The following is a 22,302-nucleotide window of genomic DNA, read 5'->3' as shown; positions in this document are numbered from 1 at the left end:
CTGGCCCAGGCTGCCCAGGGAGGGGCTGGAGGCTCCTGCTCAGGAGGTTTCCAACCCCACCTGGACACGTTCCTGTGCCCCTGAGCCAGGGGAACCTGCTGTAGCAGGGGTTGGGGCTGGAGCAGCTCTGCAGGGCCCTTCCCATCCCATCATTCCATGTTGTGTAGGATGTGTCCCTTTGCTCATGCCCATGGCCTCACCCAGCAGAGAGCTGCTCTTCCTCACAGAGCAGATAACCAGAAACTATACAGAGTGGGAAGATGTGTCCCAGTACCCTGGTTATAAACCTGAGCAGGTCTCAATGCCTGTGCCTTAAATAACCACGAACCCCTCCTCTTACTCACCATGTCTGCTTCAACCACATTTGATTAGGATTTTCTTCCTAAGGCATATGACTGCAATTAGCATTTCAAATTACCACAGGGACATCTCCACAAACCCTCACAGATGGGAGGGCTGCTAACTTTAGATTTCCCTCTGCAAGAGCAAGAACTGGGAGGAGGGGACAGACTGTTTATAAGGAGCTGTGGCAGTAGTGAAATGCTCAGAGATTTCAGGCCCTGATGGCTTTTGTTAGGGCAGCTTTGGTTATGGCAGCACAGGGCCCAGCTCAGGCACTCCAGGGCCTTGGTGTGAAGCTGCAGGAGCTGGGAGCGCTTCCTCGTCACTTCACTGCTGCTGCCTGGAACAGGGGTGTACAAAAAGCAGCAGAGCCAGTGAGTCACTCCAGATCCTACTCACAACAGCAGCAAAACAAATCCCTCACTGAAAGCTTTAAATCAGCCTCCTCTCATCTCAAATGACACGGCCCAAAGAGCGCAGCCGTTGCCAGGCCGGCGCGTGTGGGATGAAGGCTCGTCTTTGCAGGAGCTGCCACTCGTTATTCCACTGAGATGGGGCTGCTGGGGTAGGGATCACTCCCACCATGGCAAGGGGCTGCCTTGCTGTGGCACAGGCTGAGTGCCAGCCTCTCCTGGAGGAGGGGAACACAGAGGGAACACGGAGGCTTTGGTCCAAGCAGGGAGAGAGCCCACTGCTGCTGGCTCTGCCCCTCAGCCACTTGGGCTGGCAGCTTTGGGCATCCACACAGCTTGGGGCACAGGGTGTTAGAAGGATGTGGTTAGAAGAGGCACATGGCAGGAGCAAGCAGCTCCCTCCCTCCCCTCACTCACCATCTGCCACAGGAGCTTTCACAGGCTCGATCCTGGACACGATTTCTGCCAGGTCAGTGAAAGAGGTGCTGGGACAGGTCACGTTCTGAAACACAGCAACAACTTTTAGGCACATTCACAAATACACAGGAGAAACACCCAAACAAGCCAAGACTGTACAAAAAAAATGACATTCAACAGCTGCAGCTCCAGACACAGAAACTCCCCAGGACTGCCCCCTCACTGCCTCATCAGTGAGTGATTGCCAAGCAACTCTCCTGCTGCAGGTGAGGTGGCAGAGATGACATTCCCAAGTGCAAACAGTGGGACAACCTCTAATGGCTCCTTCTCCAGCCAGGCAACAAGAAGCATTATGAACAGTTTAGCAAACTGTAGAAAAGAGCACAAAGACAAGAACTGGAGGGTCTGGGCCCTGGGACAGGCAGTACTCATGGTACTTCTTTTCCATTGCTGTTACAAGGGCCAGGTGCTGCCCCAGGGAGCTTTATCTTTCCCTTAGGAGAAGGGGCCTCAGTGGGACATGGCCCATGGCCCAGCCTTAGGTCTGCAGACACAGCAGCCCAGGCACTGGGCTCACCAGGACCCCCCAGGGATCCCAGCAAGCCCATGGCTCAGCCTTAGGCCTGCAGGGACAGCAGCCCAGGCACTGGGCTCACCAGGACCCCCCAGGGATCCCAGCAAGCCCTGGAGCTGGAGGTGCTGCAGTGAGCAAGAGCCTGCAGGACATGGTCTGTCTGCAAGGAGAGACATTTCCCACTGTAATTCCTCTTTTCAATAAACTCTTTCTATTTTTACTCTCTCTCACCCAAGCAGTGGGTTGAGTGTTCTCTATTTTGAGAAGTTGCTTGCTCCAGTTTCTCCTCTATTGAAACCCAACTTTGGCATTTAAGAACCATTCTGGTCTTCCCATGTGCCAGGCTGTGAGCAGCCCTACCTGCCTCCTCATGACCAAGCACAAGGTCACTGTGTGGAAACCTGAACAGCCCTCACCTTGCATGAAAACCAGTGATTTTCACCAGTACAACAGCACACAGCCCCAGAGGAGAGAGACAGGGAGGAGCTGGCAGGGGGGATGGTATCAGCACTGGGCTGCCAGCAATTGCCATGACAGTCCTCGAGGCCCAAGCCTGCCCATGTGCTCCTAGTCAGGGCACTGTCCTCACACAAGGGTTTTGTGAGCAATTCTTGGCTGGGTATGATGAATCACACAGCCCCCATGGGGGTCACAGCAGAGGCCCATCACAGCAGCAGCAGGTTGCTCTCAGATGACCTTTCATCCATAACCAAACTTCTGATGCTATTTAGTGCAGCTACAGCACAGGGTGGATCCAGGACAAAGAGCTGGGGGGAGAGATGGAGTGAGAAAAGCCCAGAGGGAATTAAGAAGATACCTGTAGGAAATGAACCAGCAGTAGCTTAGGGGACACACTTTCAACCACACAGAAGTCAGATGCCCAGTGTGCTCATTAAAACCCTCAAGAAGTGGGAGTCAGTGCAGCCTCACGTTGAACATCGGCCTGAACAGTCCCAGTGAAGTGTCTGCAGAAGGTCACTGCTCAGGAGTGGGAAAAAAAGCATCTGCATCTTTGTGCCATATGACTAAGCCAGGGACACAAATGGTTGAGGCAATCACCTGTGAGCTAAATACAGGCTCTCACCAAGTAAAGCATTGCACAGACACAGACCCTGTGGACCACCAGCTTTGGAGGGGACCAAAGTCCAGGCCACCCTATGAGCAGCTGAACAACATCCCAAAACAGTGCTTTGGGAAAAGCAACATCAGCTCTGCAGAGGAGCAGGGGGAGAGGGGAGGGGGAGGGCACATCCCAGCCCCTGACACGCTGCCCATCCCATGCCTGAGCCTCTCAGGGGACACTCGCTGAGGCAGCTGCACCCCACATTCTGCACTAAGGCTGGAACATCCCTTGTGGGAAACCAGGTGCCTTCCCATGCTCATCTGCTACTTTGCAACAGGGATGTAATAGTTAAATGCTTCCCTTTACTGCTTGTAGAGACAAAACCATGCTCCCATCAGTTAACACAAGGCAAAGAAGTGGCCTAGATTCATTTCAAACCTACTCTAAAACCTTTCTGCTGACTTTTTTTTACCAAGGAGGAAAGTATTCTCTTTGGCACAATCTTTATTAAATAAATTAGAGGAGAGAGACAGTTACTATTGTGCTCTGCTGGGTTATATTTAGCTTTGACTGTGAATAATGCTTCAGTAGACAAAACTTCCCCAAGGAGCTCCAATTAACAGCATTGTGCTGGGGAAGAGCAAGGCTTGCTCAAGTAAACTTTCTGTAAGGTTCCTGTTGTTTGTGTCTTCAGGATTTGCATTTCTGGGGCAAGATAAACAGCCATTGAATGATGAAAGCAAAGGGAAAGTATCCCAGTGATTAAATATCTGGAGCTTGGAAGTGCAAAGCCCCGTGCTTACGACATGGAAACGGCTCTCAGATGTTGAACACTCCAGAAATAGCTGAAGAATTAAAACATACAGAGCACCAAACCCTTTGCTAATGAAAGGCAAGTTAAAAATACCAGCTGTTATCCCCTGAGAGATAGCAGAGCTAAAGGACTTCAGTGACACTAATGGACTACAGAAAAAGCCACTCAGTGGGGGCCTGGACTCGTTACTCTGTAGAAACTCATCTGCTGAAACAAGCCAGGTAGAAGAAAATCATCTGGGTTTTTACTGGACTCTGAAGTTTTCAGAGTAAGAGCAGAAGATCTCCTCAGCCCTGGAGAAGAGCCTGGACCTGAGCCTCAGTGTCAGTCTGGGGGAATGCACAGAGCTGATGGATCCCACTCCAGGCTGAGTCACTCTCCTCAGCCCATTCTTGTCATACTCTTGGCATCTCCACAATCAGCCCTTTCTGCCTTGTTAGCAAGTGCATACACAGAAATGCACTGACAGGCTACATCTACAATGAGTCTGTGACATGTTTGATCTCCAGGGCAGTTGAAGGGCCATAAATAGCAGGGTAACTTGTGATAAACATCACCATGCTGCTTGGTGCACTGCTGTAACACTGACCTGAAGCATTAGCCCCCATCACTGGATCTGTATGATGGGCAATTGTAAAAGCAGCTTTTGTTACAGCAATGACTATGGTTGGGCTTCTTATCAGGTGGTGATAACAGAGGATGAAATAGGACATCTGGCCATTTCTGAGACACACAATTTTCTCTCCCCTGATGTGTTCTGACTGCTAATACACAGCCCCAAGCCCATTCCAGGTTACAGCTAGTCTGAATGTAATGCATCTGATGCAGAATGGAGACCCATCTTCTGCAGCTCAGACCAATGTGCCTCCTCATCCAGGTCATCTTCCCAGTAAGAAATAACAAGCTGGTGAGTGTGGGGCTCCTCAGGCTCCTGCCATCACCAGGCATCTTCTCCCACAGCTCAGTCCCTGTGCACTCCCCTCCCAGCATCCCTCATCCTGCCAGGCAGCTCAGGTGGGATTTGCCTGATGATGGGAAGTCATCAGCCCCTTTCAGAGGGCCAATGCTATTCATCTTATCCCAGTGGAGCCATCTCACCCAGTGCCTCACACCCTAGAGCTCATCTCAGTGACAAACAGGGTCTGGAGCAACTGGATCAGATGTGGGCATCATCCACCCCTCATTGCTGTGCTGATGCCCATCCCTGCCAGCACTGCCCTTCCTCTCCCCTTGCTCACACCATCTCACTCTCAACAAAAGCACTCTCCCTCCAATCTCTGGATGAGCTGCAAATCCTCAGTGTCATTTCTCACCTCTGCTGACTTGCCTCAGTGAGGCTCACAACACTTATGATACAGTTTGCCAATCATTTACAGGTGTTACTGCTCATTTCCCTGTCTCTAAAAGATGATCAAGGTGAGTTGCTGGGTAAAACATGAAGCTTCTGCACCAGCTTGGGATCTAAATTGGAGAAACTCAGAAGGAGGGCAAAGATAACAAGCCAGTGTATTATAATACTGCACCCAAGTTCTCAAAAGGGTGATAAAACTCTTAAACAACCCTGAAACTTGTTCACCAAGAAATGCAGCCAGCCCACTGAGTTGGGGACCAGCCCCAGTGGGTGACCTGAATCCTTCCTTTTTAAACCCAAGAGGTTTTTATCCTGCTTCTGAGCAGATGTCTGAATGGGACTACAGCTACACAGCAAGACTCTGTAGCCTGGAGATTTAACATCATCAGACACTCACCACAAAGTGCTGGGCTGTGCTGAACTGCCAAGGGAAGGTGTGTGAGCTCTCTTGTGTGAGCTTCTGCCAAGCCCTCACGCTGGCTCTGCATGATGCCTTTCCTAATACAGGAGTGAGGAAGAAAAGCAGCAAAGCAAGAAGTCTACATCCTTGCAGGGATTCTAACTCTGGGCTAAAAACACATCTCCAGCTAGGGTTTAAAACAAGCTTTCTGCAAACACCTCAGAACCATTTGAGTTACATCCTGCAAGCCAGCAGTGACCCCAATTCACATCCTCACTGGGCAGCTGGTGGGAGGCAGCCCCTGGCCTGGCAGAACAGGACAACATCCAGGTACCAACTCAAGTCTGTGGCACAAGAATAAATGAAAACTAACTCTTACAAGGTTTCCTTGTGCCTAGGCAGCATGAAGCAGGGAGGCAGTCCAGACAAACGTGGTACAAACGTGTCCCACCACCTGAAAGCACAGCCCAGCCTCTCCCACAGCACCTGCAGGCCACAGGTACAGACAGCACTTGCTGCAAGGAGGCAGCTCAGCCCTCAGCACTTGGTATCTGTGAGGCTGCTGACACACACAGAGAATGAGAAAAGTGGGTGTGCAAACAGCTACCACGTCACAGAAAGTGCTGCTTACTGCTGGGCATCCTGCCTGCCTTTGAGAGCATTTGTGTGGCTACAAACATGGCATCAAGAACCTGTCAGAGTGACACAGCAGCAGGAGACAGGCCCTGGGGAAGGCTCCAGTGGTTCAGGGCTTTCAGAGACCATGGTGTACTTGGTGAAGGACATGTTGGATCTCTGCATGGGCACACACCAGGGATGGACAGGGATTGTCCCCTGTGCTGGGCCCTGGGCAGGCTGCAGCTCCAGGGCTGTGTCAGTGCTGGGCCCCTCACTCACTGCCACAGGGACACTGAGGGGCTGCAGTGTGGCCAGAGCCGGGCACAGAGCTGGGGAAGGGGCTGGAGCACAAGGGGCTGGGCAGGGGCTGAGGGAATGGGGGTGTTGAGCCTGGAGAAGAGGAGGCTGAGGGCAGACAGCAGCACTCTCTGACACTCCCTGACAGGAGGCTGCCCGGAGCTGGGGGTTGGTCTCTGCTCCCCAGCAATGAATGACAGGACAAGAGGCAACGGGCTGCAGTTGCCCCAGGGGAGGTTGAGGCTGGAGCTGAGGCAGAACTGTTTCCCTGAGAGGGGTGTCAGCCCTGTGCCAGGCTGCCCAGGGAGCTGGGGCAGTGCCCAGCCCTGGAGGGATCCCAAAGCCGTGGGGCTGAGGTGCTGAGGCCGTGGGTCAGTGCTGGGCTGGGTGAGGGCAGGGCTGGGACTGCAGCACCTTCAAGGGCTTTAACAACCACAATGATTCCATGACAGACAGACCCTGGAGGCTGGGCTCTGGCAGAGCACACTTGCATCTTATGATCAAGAAAGTGCAGAACCTCATTCACCCATCCTGAGGCCATGGATCTGTCCTGCAGACCCTGCCCCAGCTCTGAGCAGTGCACAGCCACAGGCTCCAACACAACAGGGGCATTTACACCAAACACTTACATCAGTCTTGGATTTGCAGGTCTCTTGCCTGTCTTTTAGCATCTTGTCAAGGACTCCACTCCTGCACCAGACATTAAACACTGTTTTTCCATGCTGGTATCCCACTTCCTGCAAAACAAAACCCAACCAGTCAGCTGAGAACAGGGTAATTAACAGCTAAAAACCCATCTCTTGCAGATCAGGATGTACTTTTGCTGCCTTCCAGCTTGAGCTAAGTAAACCTCTTCAGCCTAAGAATTAGGGGAACAAGGGAGGTGTTATTTTAAGCCCAAATGCTAGCTTGACCTTTGACCCCACAGTGTGCAAAGTGCCTCCTGACACAACTATTTGCCACCAGTATTTTACACAGAAGACAGGGGTGGGATGTTTTTGCAGCAGTGGCTCTGTCTCTGGGAGAAGGAATTAATTCATTAACTAGTGTCTTTTTTCCCCCCACCTCTTGGCTCAAGCCCAGCAAAGAAAAAGTCACCTTAGGGCACCCTCTTCCCAAATCTCTGGTGGTGAGTGAACACAGACAGCCCTGAACATGCAAGTGGCAGCTTGCTGGAGCACAAATGATGGCACATGGGTGACACCAAACCCACAAACTCCACAGTCCTCTAGTTTAGAAGTGGTTAGTGCTTGGAGTAACAGCACAGCCCTGTGCTGTCTGCCTGGAAACTGGGAAGAAACAAGCTGATTGCTCCAGGTTTTATTCCTTTTTTCTAACAAGACAGTAGAAAGTGTTGACAAATCCACTTGAAAGGGCAGAGCAAGAGGTGTCAGGAGTCCTGAGTCCCATTTCCAGCCCTTGTGCTGGCAGCAAGCACTGAACCTCAGGCTCTGGGAGCTGGACACAGCCCAGGCTGAGCTGGGACTGTATCTCCTCTGGTTTTTGGACCTGAGTTCAAAGCATGAGAGGCCCTTGGGCTGGAATTCACCTCTGACAATCCATCACAGCTTCTCAGCCCAGGCTGGATGTGATTACTGAGGTGGAGAAGGGAGCTGACAGATTCACAGCTGGCTGGGTCAACTGACCCAAGGTGTGAGAACCTGAGCTTTGGGAAATGCCACCCAGCCAGTGTGTCACTGCTACAGAAGAGGGCCTTGGACAAGACAAGGGGATCTCTGTTCTTCTGAGCACGTGAGATGCTTTTATGGTGCCCATCTCTATATGGTGCCCATCTCTATATGGTGCCCATCTCTGAAATTCAACCCTCACTACTCTATAGCCTGTAACACTAAAGGAATGCCTCCATTGCCCTTTCCTTTCAGGTCAGCAGCACAGTTTGAAGCTTCCTCATGGACAAGAGTCACTTGGCTAGGCTGCAGGGAATGAAGATCCAAGGGGGTGCTGCCCCTCCATACCTGCAGTGTCCTGTGCCAAGAACTTGCTCACAGCAAGTGACACCTTTGAGAAGCTGCACTCATCCCACTGAGAAAAAACTGACTGGTGTCTTTAAATCTCTTTAATGATACCAAGTGAAGCAGAGCCAGAACAATGATCCCACAGCTCACTGGTGAAAGGCAGAGCCAGAACAACGATCCCACAGCTCACTGTTACTGTGGTGAAACACCAGCCCCTGTTTATCAAGGTTTTCACACTGGCCAGGGCTCTCCATCCATATTATGTATCAAAAGTCTTGGATCCACCCATGGCAGGCAGCACTGTTTGCCCAAGAAACTATGAGACATCAAATGTCCTTGAGAAAGTATTTACCTCAGGGGAATCAGCTGGTGGTTTGGAATAGCTGCTCCTAAGGAGACTCTCCAACATGAATGTAAAGGGCTTAATTGTATTACTGGGTTTGTTTGGCATTTACAAAACAGTATCAGAGAAATCAGTCTGATGATTATTGTAGGGTGTCCCTATATCTTAAAGGTCACTTCCAACCTAAACAACTCTGATCCCATGACTTCAAGTGGTTTGGTGTTGTTCCAGCCTAAGGGCTGAGCAAAGCTATATAGAGAAGCCCCTGAAGATGGAAGATGCTTCATGGCTGAAGGAAGCAAATAATGAAAAGAGACAGTAAAATCACTTCATAGAACCACAGAATTCCACAGGTGGGGGTTGGAAGGGACCTGCAGAGCTCATCCAGTCCAACCCCCTGCAGAAGCAGCTCCCACCTAGATCAGGTCACACAGGAACGTGTCCAGGGGGGTCTTGAAGAGCTCCAAGGAAGGAGCCTCCAGCCCCTCTCTGGGCAGCCTGGGCTGGTGAAACCCCTCATCATCACAATGAAATGCTTTTTCCTTCTGTTTCAATGGAACTGTTTGTGTTGCAGCTTCATCCCATCACCCCTTGTCCTGGCACTGGGCACCACAGGAAAAGTGCTGCCCCAACCTCCTGACACCCACCAGTGAGATATTGGTAACTATTACTGAGTTCCCCCCTCAGCCTTCTCTTCTCCAGCCTCAACAGCCCCAGGTCCCACAGCCTTTCCTCACAAGGAAGATGTTCCAGTCCCCTCAGCATCTTGCTGGCCCTGCACTGGCCTCTCTCCAGCACTTCCCTGTCCCTCTGGAGCTGGGGAGCCCAGCACTGGCCCCAGGACTCCAGATGTCACTTCCTTGACCAGTGACAACGAGCCAGAGTTGCTCATTACCTCAGCCTGGGCAGAGCCATTTGTGTTGTAATGCTGAATTGATCCAGAAACAACCAAAACCCCATCCCAGAGACGTGTAACTCGGTGGGAGCCTTGTTACAACACCCTTCACTGACACTGCTGCCCTTCTCCTGATGCTCCATCAGGTGCAGAGGAACTGGGGATGACATGGTTTATTAATAGAAGTGTTGAAACGTTAACCCAGCCAGACATTTTCACATGCTGCCCTCCATTTCAGTGATTCACTGCCTCCCCTCCAGCCTCCTTCAGCTCTTTCATAATGAAGGGAAAGAAATGACACCATTCAACAAACCCCAAGTGCCCAAAGCAGCTCAGCCACCCAGGACTTTGTTACCAAGAACTGGCATGAAGTGGAGTGAGGCAACTGATCCCTTCACAGGCCATTATACAATCAAGACTGCTAACTCAATTTCTGCTGTTAATCCAATCTCCCAGCCATGCTATCATTCCACAGCATCATTTAGTGTCAACTATTCACTCTGTGCCAACTGGACTTCTCTTACTCTCCAACAGCTCAGGCACTAATGAGAACCACAAACCAGCAGATTCCTGGGGGACAGCAATTGGTTCTGCTCAGTTCTCCAAGCACACTGAGGTTATAACATGTTCAACCCCAGTTCCTGCTAAAACTGTGCTGCAGTGACACCTCTGTGTGCTTCTCTGCAAGGATCTGGAGTGACATGTCAGTGTTCTTACCAAGGGTTAAACAGCTTGTCACGAGATGCCAAGGGGGTTAGTGATCATGTGTTACTGTAGAGGTTCACAGGAGGAGAGGAAAGAGAGGAGCAGTTCTCCTTTTCAACAGCTCACCCTTGTTTTGTGACTAAAACCAGGTGAAGGGTTGGTTTGACTGTGTTGACTTTTTACAGAGTTGTCTTTACAAAATGCTCCCTTAAGGTCTTCATCAGGATTTCTGCAGAGAAATCCCTGTCTGGGATCAGAGCAAATGGCCTCAGGTTGTGCCAGGGGAGCTTTAGACTGGATATTAGGGAAAAACTCTTAACCAAAAGGGTTGTCAGCACTGGAATGGGCTGCCCAGGGAAGTGGTGGAGTCACCATCCCAGGGGGCATTGAAAAGACTCTCTAAATGTGGCACTTAAGGACATGGCTCAGTGGTAGACTCAGCAGTGCTGCTTGGACTTGACTTGATGATCTTAAAGGTCTTCTCCAATCTAAACAATTCTGATTCCCCCCTGCTGAGGCCTCAGCTGGAGTCCTGGGGCCAGTGCTGGGCTCCCCAGCTCCAGAGGGACAGGGAAGTGCTGGAGAGAGGCCAGTGCAGGGCCAGCAAGATGCTGAGGGGACTGGAGCATCTTCCTTGTGAGGAAAGGCTGTGGCACCTGGGGCTGTTCAGCCTGGAGGAGAGAAGGCTGAGGGGGGATCTCAGTAGCATTTAAAAGTACCCAAAGGGTGGGTATCAGGAGGATGGGGTGACACTTTTTTCTCTAGTGCCATGGGACAAGACAAGGGGTGATGGGCACAAGCTGCAACACAAACAGTTCCATTTAAACATAGGGAAAAAACTCTTTTCACTGTTGAGCTGAGGGAGCCCTGGCCCAGGCTGCCCAGGGAGGGTGTGGAGGCTCCTGCTCAGGAGGTTTCCAACCCCCCTGGACACGTTCCTGTGCCTCCTGAGCCAGGGGAACCTGCTGCAGCAGGGGCTGGGGCTGCAGCAGCTCTGCAGGGCCCTTCCAACCCCCAGCACTGTGACTGTGTGAGTGAGGGAGCTGCACTTACACAGATCTCATCGAACTTGCCGAAGTCCAGCGTGCCGTAGCGGTCGATGGGCGGTCGGATGTACTCGCAGTACTCGCTGCTCTTCACCATCTCCAGCTGCCGCACGCAGCACACGTACGCCAGGCGCGTCTGGATCTCTGCCATGTTCAGCACCTGCCAGCAGCCCACACACACACCAGTCACCCCCCAGTCACTCACCCCATGCAGGGTGCTCTCTGTGCTCACAGTGGAGATGGAGGATTGTTCTGGTTTAGCAAGGAGCAGCTTTTGGCTTAGTAACAGGGGGAGCAGGTTGCAGTGGAGACCCGAGAAAGAGTTTGCGGCCTCTCCCCCGGCTCCTGGGCTCACACCCAGCTCCGGCCCGGCTGGGCCAATCTGGCGCCTCTGCCAGCACGATTTAGGGGACGGGAATGTGAAGTGCTGGCAGGAGGTGTGAGAGTGACACAAGATGGAGGCGACCACGCGGACCCTTGAGCCAGAGAAGGAGGAAGGAAGGAGAAGCAACAGAGCAGAGACTCCTCTGCAAGCTGTGGTGAGAATGCAGCTGTGCCCCTGCAGCCTATGGAGACCCATGGCAGGGCTGAGAGTTCCCAGCAGCTCCCTGTGAGTGAGCCCGGACGGGCGAGGGACTGTGTGGGGAGGGGCCATGGCCCAGGCCGTGCTGGAGCCTGCGGGCCCAGAGCAGCCCCACACGAGAGGCAGCGAGGAGCTGCGGCCTGTGGGGTAAATGCGTGTGGGAGCAGCCCGGGCAGGGCTGGGTGTGTGTGAGTTACCCCACGGACTCGCAGGGAGGACTGGTGTGGAGTTCACCCGTCCTGAGGAGGGACAAACGGCAGAAGCTATCGGGAACAGACTGACTGAAACCCCCACTGCCTGCCCCCCCGAACCGTTCAGGGGGGACAAGGTAAAAGCCCCGGGATCAGGGCTCTGAGCCCGGGAAGAGGGGAGGGGTGGCAAGAAGGTGTTCTTCAAAAGGCTGGTTGGACTCTTCATTGATGTATTGCTCTGTGTTGTTTCATTTTGGTTATGTTTTGGGTTTTTGGGGGTATGTTTTAGTTGATGTTGCATTAAATTGTTTCTCTGTTTTCTTCCCCAAACCGAGTGGCCTGGTCTGCTTTGTCCTGAACCTTCAGCGGCAATTAAGCTCTCCCTGCCCTTGAGCAATTCTCAGCCTCTTCGGTACTCGGGGCTAATCGTGGTCTTTGTTCCCTGATGGGCCTAAACCATGACAAGGATGTTCTCCAGCCCTTCCTTTTCCTCTCCGTGGACCCTGCACGCACCAACCCCTCCATCAGCTCCCCAGGCTGTGTGCACAGCTCACCAATGAGCCTCCAGAAGCAAAGGCAGGCAGGGAATTGCCTTCAACCATAGTGCTGCAGTTCAAGGTTGAGCTGAGCCTTTTGGTCCAGGAGAGGACCAAAAGGTATACTTGTACCTAGAGATCTGTACCAAGTCAGTGATCCTTCCAGGCAGAAGCCACTGATCAGGCTGGTGGAGGATGATTTTGCAGCATGGTGGAGGTTGACACAGACCTCTCAAGATCATCTAGACCAAGCCCTCCTGGCTCAAGCAAGGTCACCTGGGGCAGGTCATCCAGGACCTTGTCCAGCTGATGTTTGAATACCTCCACAGATACAGACTCTACAGTCTCTCTGGTTGGTCATTGTTCCACCACTCCCAGGTGTCCAGAAGGAATTCTGTGGTTTATTTGAGCCCACTGCCATTTGGGCAGTTGCAGTATTTCACTGGACACTACTGAGAAGAGACAGGGTGTTCCATTTTTCCCCAACACTACATGCTGGGAGCAGCATGGTCAGTTCTGCCAAGGCACAACAGGGCACTCCATGGCTGCACCAGCTCCAAAAGGCCACTTCCCAGACCAAAACGTTTAGATTACAGAGCAGCCCTCACAGTTTGTAGCATTTTCCCCATCAAACAAGGATTTTACTCACAATTCCAGCAGGGGAATGTGTTAATTGTATTTGGGAGGGAAAAAGGAAAACCACCCTTGGCTGCACACAGCTGCAGAGCCAGACAATACAGGAGATGCAGAGAATAAATAACAGAGTTGGCCTGACTGGATGCAAGAGAAAAAGGATAACCATGCTCTGCAGCCCTGTAGCAGTAATGTTAATTACTGCCTAGTGCTAAAGTCTCTCTAAATCAACAGGGCAGAGACACACAGGACAGAAACACTGAACTGGACAAAGTTACTGCTTCTGCTGATGAAATGTGTAAATTCTGACTTTGTCAAAACTTAATGCACCTTGAAGAGGTTTCTTTGCTTGAACAATCCTGCCATCCCCTCCCCAGACTGAGGCTCCACACTCTGCCCTGTCATTGTCTCTCCTTTGCTGTCAGGGCATTGCCTTTGCTCATGGCTTTAAGCTGAAGAGAGATGATGGTCTGTCACCAGGAGTGTTCCCTGAATGAATGAGGGGGAGCTTCCTGACCCATACATAAAAACAGTTGCCATTTTAATAGAGTCTACAATACCTTGACTTTCTCAGCCAGTGGATTCCACCTCTTCCAGAGCAGCCACCAGCCAGACAAGCAGTCGCCGTAGTTGGTGAGGTCGGTCTCATCCCGACTCCCCACATCGATGGCAATCACCACCTTCGCACCCATGGACCTTGCAACATCAGCTGGTGGGGAAGAACCACAGAATCACAGAGTGCTGGGGGCTGGAAGGGTCCTGCAGAGCTGCTCCAGCCCAGCCCCTGCTCAAGCAGCTTCCCCTGGCTCAGGAGGCACAGGAACGTGTCCAGGTGGGGTTGGAAACCTCCTGAGAAGGAGCCTCCACACCCTCCCTGGGCAGCCTGGGCCAGGGCTCAGCTCAGCACCAAAGGACTTGCTCCTCCTGTGCCAGTGGAACTGTTTGTGTCCCAGCTTATTTCCATCACCCCTTGTGCTGTCACTGGGTGCTACTGAAAAAAGACTGGCTTCATCCTCTCGAAACCCACCCTTAAGGTCAACACTGAGCCTTCTCTTCTCCAGCCTCAACAGCCCCAGGTCCCACAGCCTTTCCTCACAAGGAAGATGCTCCAGTCCCCTCAGCATCTTGCTGGCCCTGCACTGGCCTCTCTCTAGCAGTTCCCTGCCCCTCTTGAGCTGGGGAGCCCAGAAGAGGACACAGGACTCCAGATGAGGCCTCAGCAGGGCAGAGTGAAGTGGGAAGAAGGGTGGTGTCAGTGCCAGTGTTGCCCATCCTGGTGTTGCTCAGCCAAAGTTCACCTACCTACTGCTAGGGAGCATGTAACCTGATGTCCTACCTACCATAAGCATCTGTTTGAACAATCTCAGATATAAACACTTGCAGCAACTCTGCTGAGACCATTCCCCTCTTGGGGAGGCTCCTTCCCCACACCAGCTCCATTTCAGTGGCGAGGTCCCAGCGTGTGCTGCTCCCTGCATCACCTCTGGGTGGGTTCCCACTGCTGAACTACTGCTAAACATCAGCAGGATGACCTGGCTCTCTCTGAGGCCACACTGTCACTAGAATCAAAGGCAGCATCAAAACTGTACAGCAAGAAGTGGGGGAGAGGAGATGGGACACACACAGTTCAGACCCACATGAATTCACCATCGTGCAGCAGTTCTCATGAGAACAAAAGACCTGGGGGGGGGCTGTGAACAGAACAAGTAGCAGTGTCCTCAAAGAGGACAGTCAGCACTGCAGGGGTGACCCTGCAGGTAGGAGGTAATAAAGGAAAGGAGCAGCACAGGAACCAGGCAGCAAGGAGACACTGGGAGGGTTTCAGTCTAAGAAAAGCTTTGAGATCCACAAGAAAGATTCACGTTTGGAAGTGGGAGAGAAATGCAGCAACACTTCCTACTTCAAGGTCAGCACAAGGACTAGCTGCAGCCTTTGGATATGGGTGAGGATTTAGGGAAGTGCCAGGGGAGGGAAGAGAAGGACACATACCTCACAGAATGAATTGATGTTTCTTCCACACCCCCAGAGTCCAAGATAGTTGCAGTTTCCAGAATAGTTGTGCGTAGGAAAACCAGAGCTCTCAGGAGCCAATTTAGGTGCTTAATTTAGACACTTATTTAAAATATCAGATCTGTTCTGTAACTCAGATTTACATTCCTGGGCTCCTTCAGTCTATTGTATCTCTCTCTCTGCCTTCTCCAATACATGCAGGTGGAAAAGGTGCTTTGCTTTGCAATTCCTGCTTCTGCTTACAGCCACAGAACGTCAGGTGCTGATTTCTGGGGTCTATTTGGCATTATTTCCACTGCTGGTTTTTAGGCAAATGCAGCCCTGATAGGAAAATATAGTCTGGGTTTGTCTGGAACATGTAAATGACTTGGGTGGCTCAGATGGGGAGTCTCTTCAGTTTGATTCCTTCCTCTCTAATTGTCACAAGCTGCACCGACACCACGCATCTCCCTTCTATCTTGGCCCCTCTCCTAAGCCACCCACCTGCCAGTGCTTTCTGACTACAGTGACAACCCTGACATGAAACACATCCCAAACACATGCAGTACAGAAGGGTCCAAGGAGCCTGAATGAGTTCAGTCCTCAGAACATCCTAAATTCCCCATCACTGTTTTGAACGCCACGTGATTCCAGCCCTGGAGGTGCCAGCACAGAACCCCAGAATCCCGGCATGGTGGGGGCTGGAAGGGCCCTGCAGAGCTGCTCCAGCCCAATCCCCTGCTACAGCAGCTTCCCCTGGCTCAGGGGCACAGGAACGTGTCCAGGTGGGGTTGGGAACCTCCTGAGCAGGAGCCTCCACACCCTCCCTGGGCAGCCTGGGCCAGGGCTCCCTCAGCTCAGCACCAAATGACTTTCTCCTGCTGTTCCAGGGGCACTGCCTGTGTTTCAGCTCATGTTCATTACCCCTTGTACTGTCACAGGGTGCTACAGAAAAATGACTGGCCCCATCCTCTCAAAACCCACCCTTTAGGCATTTATCAGCATTGATAAGGTTCCCCTGAGCTCAGCCTTCTCCAGGCTGAACAGCCCCAGGTCCCACAGCCTTTCCTCACAAGGAAGATGCTCCAGTCCCCTCAGCATCTTGCTGGCCCTGCACTGGCCTCTCTCCAGCAATTCCCTGTCTCTCTTGAGCTGGGGAGCCCAGAAGCAGCTAACCAAGAGACCAATGTCTGCCACAGGCTCTGGGTGACATCAGTCTGGGCAATGAAGGGTTCATGCTATTGCTTTCTCTGAATGATTTCCTATTCAACCAATACCTTTGGAAAAGAAACTCAAAGACAGACTATATTTTTGCAGCTTCATTCCTGCTCTCTCCTTTCAGTGAGCACTAAACTCAATTCAAAATGAGCCTGGAATTAGGTGTTCAGAATGTGTCTATTAGGAAAAGCAATCTGTAACAAAAAATAGCTTTGAGAAAGCAACCTCCCAGGATGCTGAGAACAACTGCTCCTGGTACCCACCACGAGATTCAAGGTGCCTTTGTTCCCTTTGATGGGAAACAATAAAGATGCCAAAGTTTTGCAGGCTGTTGGAAGGGCTCCTTTCTTGCTAACTTCTTCCCAAGTGATCTGTGCACCTACCTGGGAGGTTGTTGATGTAGCCTCCATCCATCAAGAGATGCCCATCCTTGGGGTCACAGAGAGGTGGCATATACCCAGACAGGGACATGCTGGCACGGATGTACCTCCAGAGAGAGCCTGTAGGAATGAGAGGGAGGGGATGGCAACAGCATTGGTTATTGCCACAGAGGTGGGGGAGGCTTCTGCACTCATTAAAATAATCAGGAGGGTCTCCTGAGAGAAAGATATTAAAGCAGTTTCTTTTCTATTCCCTAATCCTGGCTAGGAAAGGGACCATTTAAAATCCATTCAGACATGTTATCAGGCAAAGGCCCTGGAAAGCACAGTTTTAAAGCCATGCCTCATATTTATTGCCTTCAAGGAGATTTCAGCATATGCCTGACTGCAGGGATCATCTGTAGTGCTTTGTTGACACTGATAAGCAAAGGCAAAAGCTTCTCCTGGGGACAAAGGGGTAGAAAGAATAAGCAGAGTGAAGTGCAGCTAAAGCCATTATAGTCTACAGAGATCCACAAAAAAACAGACTTTTAGTACAGGCTGAACATGAAAAATACATGCTGGAGAAGCCTAAAACCCCTGCTTTCCCTGCTCTGTCATAAGCAAACATTTTCACTTGTAAAGGCAGTGTGAGTGCACAGGGGCAACCTCAGCCCTTCCAAAGACACTTCTGTTCATAGTGTCAATAGGCAAGAACTAATAAACTGTTAGAGAAGTTTAATTAAGTAGGAAATTGATTGGATCTGTTTCCTGTAAAGTATTAATTTCTCTCTTCACATGGGCAGGGGGCAGACACTGCACTTGCAAAGAGGCCAAGAGACTTGGCTGAGGAGCAACTCTTAAGACACCAGACATAAAGACGTGCAGTGTTAGCTCACTGCTCAATAAGGAGCTGCCTGGTGCTTCAAAGAGCAACACACTCACAACTGATGATGTTCTTTTCTTTTCAAAACACAGCACATCTCTGTGATAAGCTGAGCACCTCTGCTGCTCAGCACAGCCCAATGCTGCCACATTTGGGGTTTAGTATGAAGGGTTTTAGTCGAGTTGAAACTTGGACCCAAGAAAAGTGACAATTCTGGTGTTACATCCTACAGATGGAGCCAAGGTGGGAAACTGCAGCAGCTGGGAATGTCCTTCTTCTCTCTTCAGTGAATTGCAGAGAGATCATAAGTATCCTCCAGCTGAATTCTGTCCTTATGTTACACGGCTGCAGGGACAAGTAGCTGGATGGGGTGAGTTTCCTGACCTCAACTGGCTTAACCTTCCAAAGAATGGGAATACAAAACCTCTGGTGCTTTTTCTGCTCATTTTAGCTCCCTTAGTTGTCCCTGGTCAAAGCAGCCCCAGGGTCAGTGTAATTTAGTGTCTTGTAACCCATGTCCTAACAGCAGGGATGGAGAATCTTTCCTGCACCAGCTCAAAAGACAAGACACGAGAGACGTGGCAGCAAAGGCTGCAGCTACCCAAAGAAATATCTGGAGCACCCAGCAGGCTTGTCCTGTCTTCACTGAGTCACTGCACTGTTACCCCAAATAGCCAAAAGCTCAAGTGAGTGTCCCACAGGGCTGCCAGCATGTCCTGCCATTAGAGCAGACTGCTGGCATCATTCTCTGCTCAGTCAGGGAAGCTCATCACAGCTTCCCACCCCAGAAATAAAGAGGATTGGACACAAATGAGAACCTGAGCCAGCTCCTGTGCTCCAGGCACAGGAGTCTATTGAGACAACAACTTCATTTACAGGGAATTTGAAGTTTGGGTTGCATTAGGTCTGATTTGTGGCTGAATGACCTGCGCTTTGCAGGATGTTTTAAGGAAACAGAATGGTGTCAATGCTTCCATTTCCCCTCTAAACCCTGACTACAGCATCTCAGTTAACTTCTTTCCAACAGCTCTGTTCCTTGTTGTCTGTGTACAAGGACAGTTTGGTGCTCAGCAAATAACACAAGAGGGAGAAACAAGGAGGAATTTAAAGGCAAGGAAGATTCCAGGGCAACAAGGGGTGACAGACAAGTGTCCCATGGTTATTCCTGAGCTGCTGCTGGGGGCTGGCTGCACACTCACCATCTGTGTGGACCCTCATTGCTGAGGCTGTGATGTCTGTTGTGATAGTGAAGTAAGGAATCCACAGATCCTGCAACAGAGCAAGTCCCATTGTTACAATGTCACCTTGCACTTCAACACAAACCAACCACCTCTGTACCTGAACAGAGCAGACACAAGCACCTGTGTGGATGGGGACAAACCCAGCAGCCCTCTGTTGAAGCTCATAGATTTGCTTCATTCAGAACCAAGGCAGACAACAATCCTTATTATCCCTTTTAAACAGCAAGGAATGCTTGTGCCCAGCACAGAAACCTCATCACTCAAACCAGAGTTCACCTGCTGTCTGGTATCTGGTCTTTCAGATGGAGGAGGGTCTGATGATGATTCATCTGAAGAGATCCCTCAGCTGTGTTTTATTGGAAGACTCACCTTTTATGTGTATGTTCTTGTCCAGGTTGTTATCCACCTGCTGCTTTTTGCCTCCCCTGGAGACAATGGACCAAGCTAGAGAAGATCTCTGATCTCAGCTAGTACAATCACCCTTACATTTCACCCAACTGCTTCCACTCAAGCTGTTCATCCACTACACACAGCAAGTCTTCCATAATTGTGTTCACCATGGAGGACCAAGCAACTACTCAGCTCCTCCTAAGCTCAGCCTAAGACTGGAACAGGCAGCATCTTCCTTGCTTCAGCTCCTGAGACACCACAGCCCCAGACAGAGGGTAGAACATGGCCTTGTGCCTAACCAATGTTTGGTTTGTATTTCTTGGTGATGAAGTTTGGGGTCATTTCTGCAGGAGATGCAGAACAATGCTGCTGAGACCCAAAGCTCTCAAGGGTCAGAGGACAAAGCTCTGCAGCACAGGAGCAAAGGTTCAAAGGTCTTCAAGAAGAGCCCAGAGCTTGCTGGAGATAGAATGAGGAGTGTGGTACCTAAGAAGGATGATATACAAAAAGAATGGCTGAGCTGAAACACTTTACAAGTTTATTCAGTGGAGTGAAACCAAACCAACCAGGTTTGGGCATGGGAAGTTCCCATGAGCTGGAGAAACTGAAGAGGAAGATGATGTCCTAACTGCAGAGGGGTTGTTGGAGAGAGGATCATTTTGGAAAGTCTCCATGGAGAGAGTGGCCTGCAAAGGGGAAGGAGGAGAATCTGTTTGAATACACTGAACTTTGACAGTTCTCTGTCAATCAGCAAAGCTGAATGATGACTGAAGAGGTAAATCTGCTCCTCCCTCCAGCCAGCCTCTTTGTTCATGTGCCAAGGTCTCCTCTGGCATTGCTTTGATGTGCCTTAAACTCCAGCCAAAGAAGGGTTTGGACTCCAGCTCTCAGGATGAGCTGAGAACTCCCTCTCTGGTCAGTCTGTGTTTGTGCTGTCCAATACAAAAGTGTCAAGGAGGAGGTTGTTTTCTTTCCTAGCAAGTTCTGAAGTAGCTCTGCAAAGATGATGGAACTGGGGAGGACTAACAGATGCTGCACAAGTATTACAACCCAGCTGGTGTGAATGCCACAGGAGGGTGGATGAATAAAGTGTGACTACAAGAGCATTAGGGGTGCCTCTCTGTGTTAAAGATACCCTGAGGACTGCAGATCTCACTGCATCAACCATGTTCTAAGCAAAAATAGACTTCTTTCCTTCATATTCCCTTCATATTCAGGAAAACACATGCACAAAGGCAGCTAAAGCAAGGTAAAGCAAAGCAGGCAATGATAAGGACTTCATTTCTCAAATAGTGCCTCATTTCATTTGGGAACAGCATTGTTCAAGTCTGAAACAGGACTTGGAAAGAGTCTTTTGTGCTTCCTCACACCTGGACCTGCAGCTGAGATGACCTGCAAGAGCATTTTGGCTTAGGGGATAAAAAATCCAGAGGCTGGAGCTCTGTTTTAGAGGAAAATCAGGGTATTCCTTGAGAAATACCTTTCTGCATGCTTCCTGGAGAACTTGCTTAGGCTGGTTTCCTCTCATGGAGTGGCTTCTGGCTGACATCTGTGGCAGCAGTCAGGGGGTTGCTGGGAACCAGGGCTACTCCCCAAACTGCACTGCTGGGAATCAGGAGACACCTATGTTACAAGGGTTGTGAGAGAGCTAACTCAAGAGCAAATGGAAACCTCCCTTTGCATGTCAGAAACAAGCATTCAATGTCAGTGCTTCTGCTCCCTGGCTCTGGTGCAGCAAAGGGATGAGGGCACATGTGAGGTGCAGGAGCTGCCACCTCACAGCCATGGCTGGGACACCATGACCCACCTTTTGGAGAGACATAAAGGCCAGTACCTGGGGGAGGAAGCTCTGAGGCTTCTGCTGCCATCCATCCTCCCAGGAAGGACCAGCTGTGGCCAAGCTCCCAAACACAGCTTAGGTTTGTAAGGCTACAATTGAGTCTGTTCACATGGATTTGCTGTTGGAAATTATTGCTCTCCACCCTCCTCCAAAACCACTCCAACCAGGGAGAAAAGATGGATGCTTTGAACTAATGTTTTAAGGGAACATTTACTCAAGGTTTAATGTTTCTCAGTTCAGCTTCTGTAACTTCATAAGTTACCTTTGACACTTGGGCAGCTTTCCATTTCCATCTGTCTAGGGACAGGACTGGTTAACCTCTGCTGATAACATGAACTGCAATGAAGGGGTAACTGCCTCTTTCCTTGCAGAGCTACATAAATTTCACCTTACTTATGTGATAGAGGACTTCCAGCATGAGGAAATGCCCAGGCACAGACTGAAGGGTTTAGCCTTTGACACTCAGCATGTTTGTGCATAAGGGTGAAGCTGTTGCACACCTCAGAACTGGATTTCCAGCCCCTACCATTCTATGACTCCCTTGCACAAAGGCTTCATGGGTGCAAGGTTAGAACAGATCATATAGTTACAGCTGTTAAAAGCCATAAGGAAGGAATCCACCACATCTTAAAGGCAAGTACAAGAAACTGGCTGCTGACACCAAAAGCAGTGATGGATACAGCAGGGGAGCTGAGGCCACCTGAGCTCAGAGGTGATTTTCTTCCATTTAATCACTCCTCTTCAAAGCTTTCACAGAATCACAGCATGGTGGGGGTTGGAAGGGACCTTTAGAGCTCATCCAGTCCAACCCCTCTGCTAAAACAGGTCCCACCTAGATCAGGTCACACAGGAACGTGTCCAGGTGGGTTTGGAAACCTCCTGAGCAGGAGCCTCCAGCCCCTCCCTGGGCAGCCTGGGCCAGGGCTCCCTCACCTCAGCACTGAAAGAGTTTTTCCTTATGTTTCAAAGGAACTGTTTGTGTTGCAGCTTCTTTCCATCACCCCTTTCTCAGCATTATCCTGCACACACACACTGCAATGTACTGTCCACACTTCACACTGAGTTAACTGAGAGAAGAGTGTTCTTCACAGCACCACCAAGGTCTCTGTGCTTTGCACAAGGCAGCTCCTCAGCTATGTCAGAGCAAGTGGAGAGGAGCTGGTTTAGTCATCAGGCAATCAC

At 50.8% G+C, this 22,302-nt stretch overlaps 1 protein-coding gene across 4 annotated transcripts in view; it reads right to left on the bottom strand.

Moving 5' to 3' along the window:
• PNPLA7 (patatin like phospholipase domain containing 7) overlaps nt 1-22,302 on the bottom strand; it is a 143,465-nt gene that overhangs the window by 5,160 nt on the left and 116,003 nt on the right. For 2 of the 4 annotated variants that reach the window (XM_062011637.1, XM_062011638.1), the window contains exons 29-34: nt 18,849-18,918; nt 16,788-16,904; nt 13,758-13,906; nt 11,262-11,414; nt 6,919-7,026; nt 1,173-1,257 (exon numbers count right to left, since the gene is read on the bottom strand). In XM_062011637.1, coding sequence (XP_061867621.1) covers nt 1,173-1,257; nt 6,919-7,026; nt 11,262-11,414; nt 13,758-13,906; nt 16,788-16,904; nt 18,849-18,918 — 682 coding nt within the window. Of the gene's footprint in view, nt 1-1,172; nt 1,258-6,918; nt 7,027-11,261; nt 11,415-13,757; nt 13,907-14,056; nt 15,529-16,787; nt 16,905-18,848; nt 18,919-22,302 lie in introns of those variants that run through there. The other 2 variants (XM_062011639.1, XM_062011640.1) reach the window with 2 other exon arrangements.

This window comes from Colius striatus, chromosome 19, assembly GCF_028858725.1.
Source record: "Colius striatus isolate bColStr4 chromosome 19, bColStr4.1.hap1, whole genome shotgun sequence".
NCBI lineage: Eukaryota > Metazoa > Chordata > Aves > Coliiformes > Coliidae > Colius > Colius striatus.
This window is presented reverse-complemented; position numbering and strand designations above follow the sequence as displayed.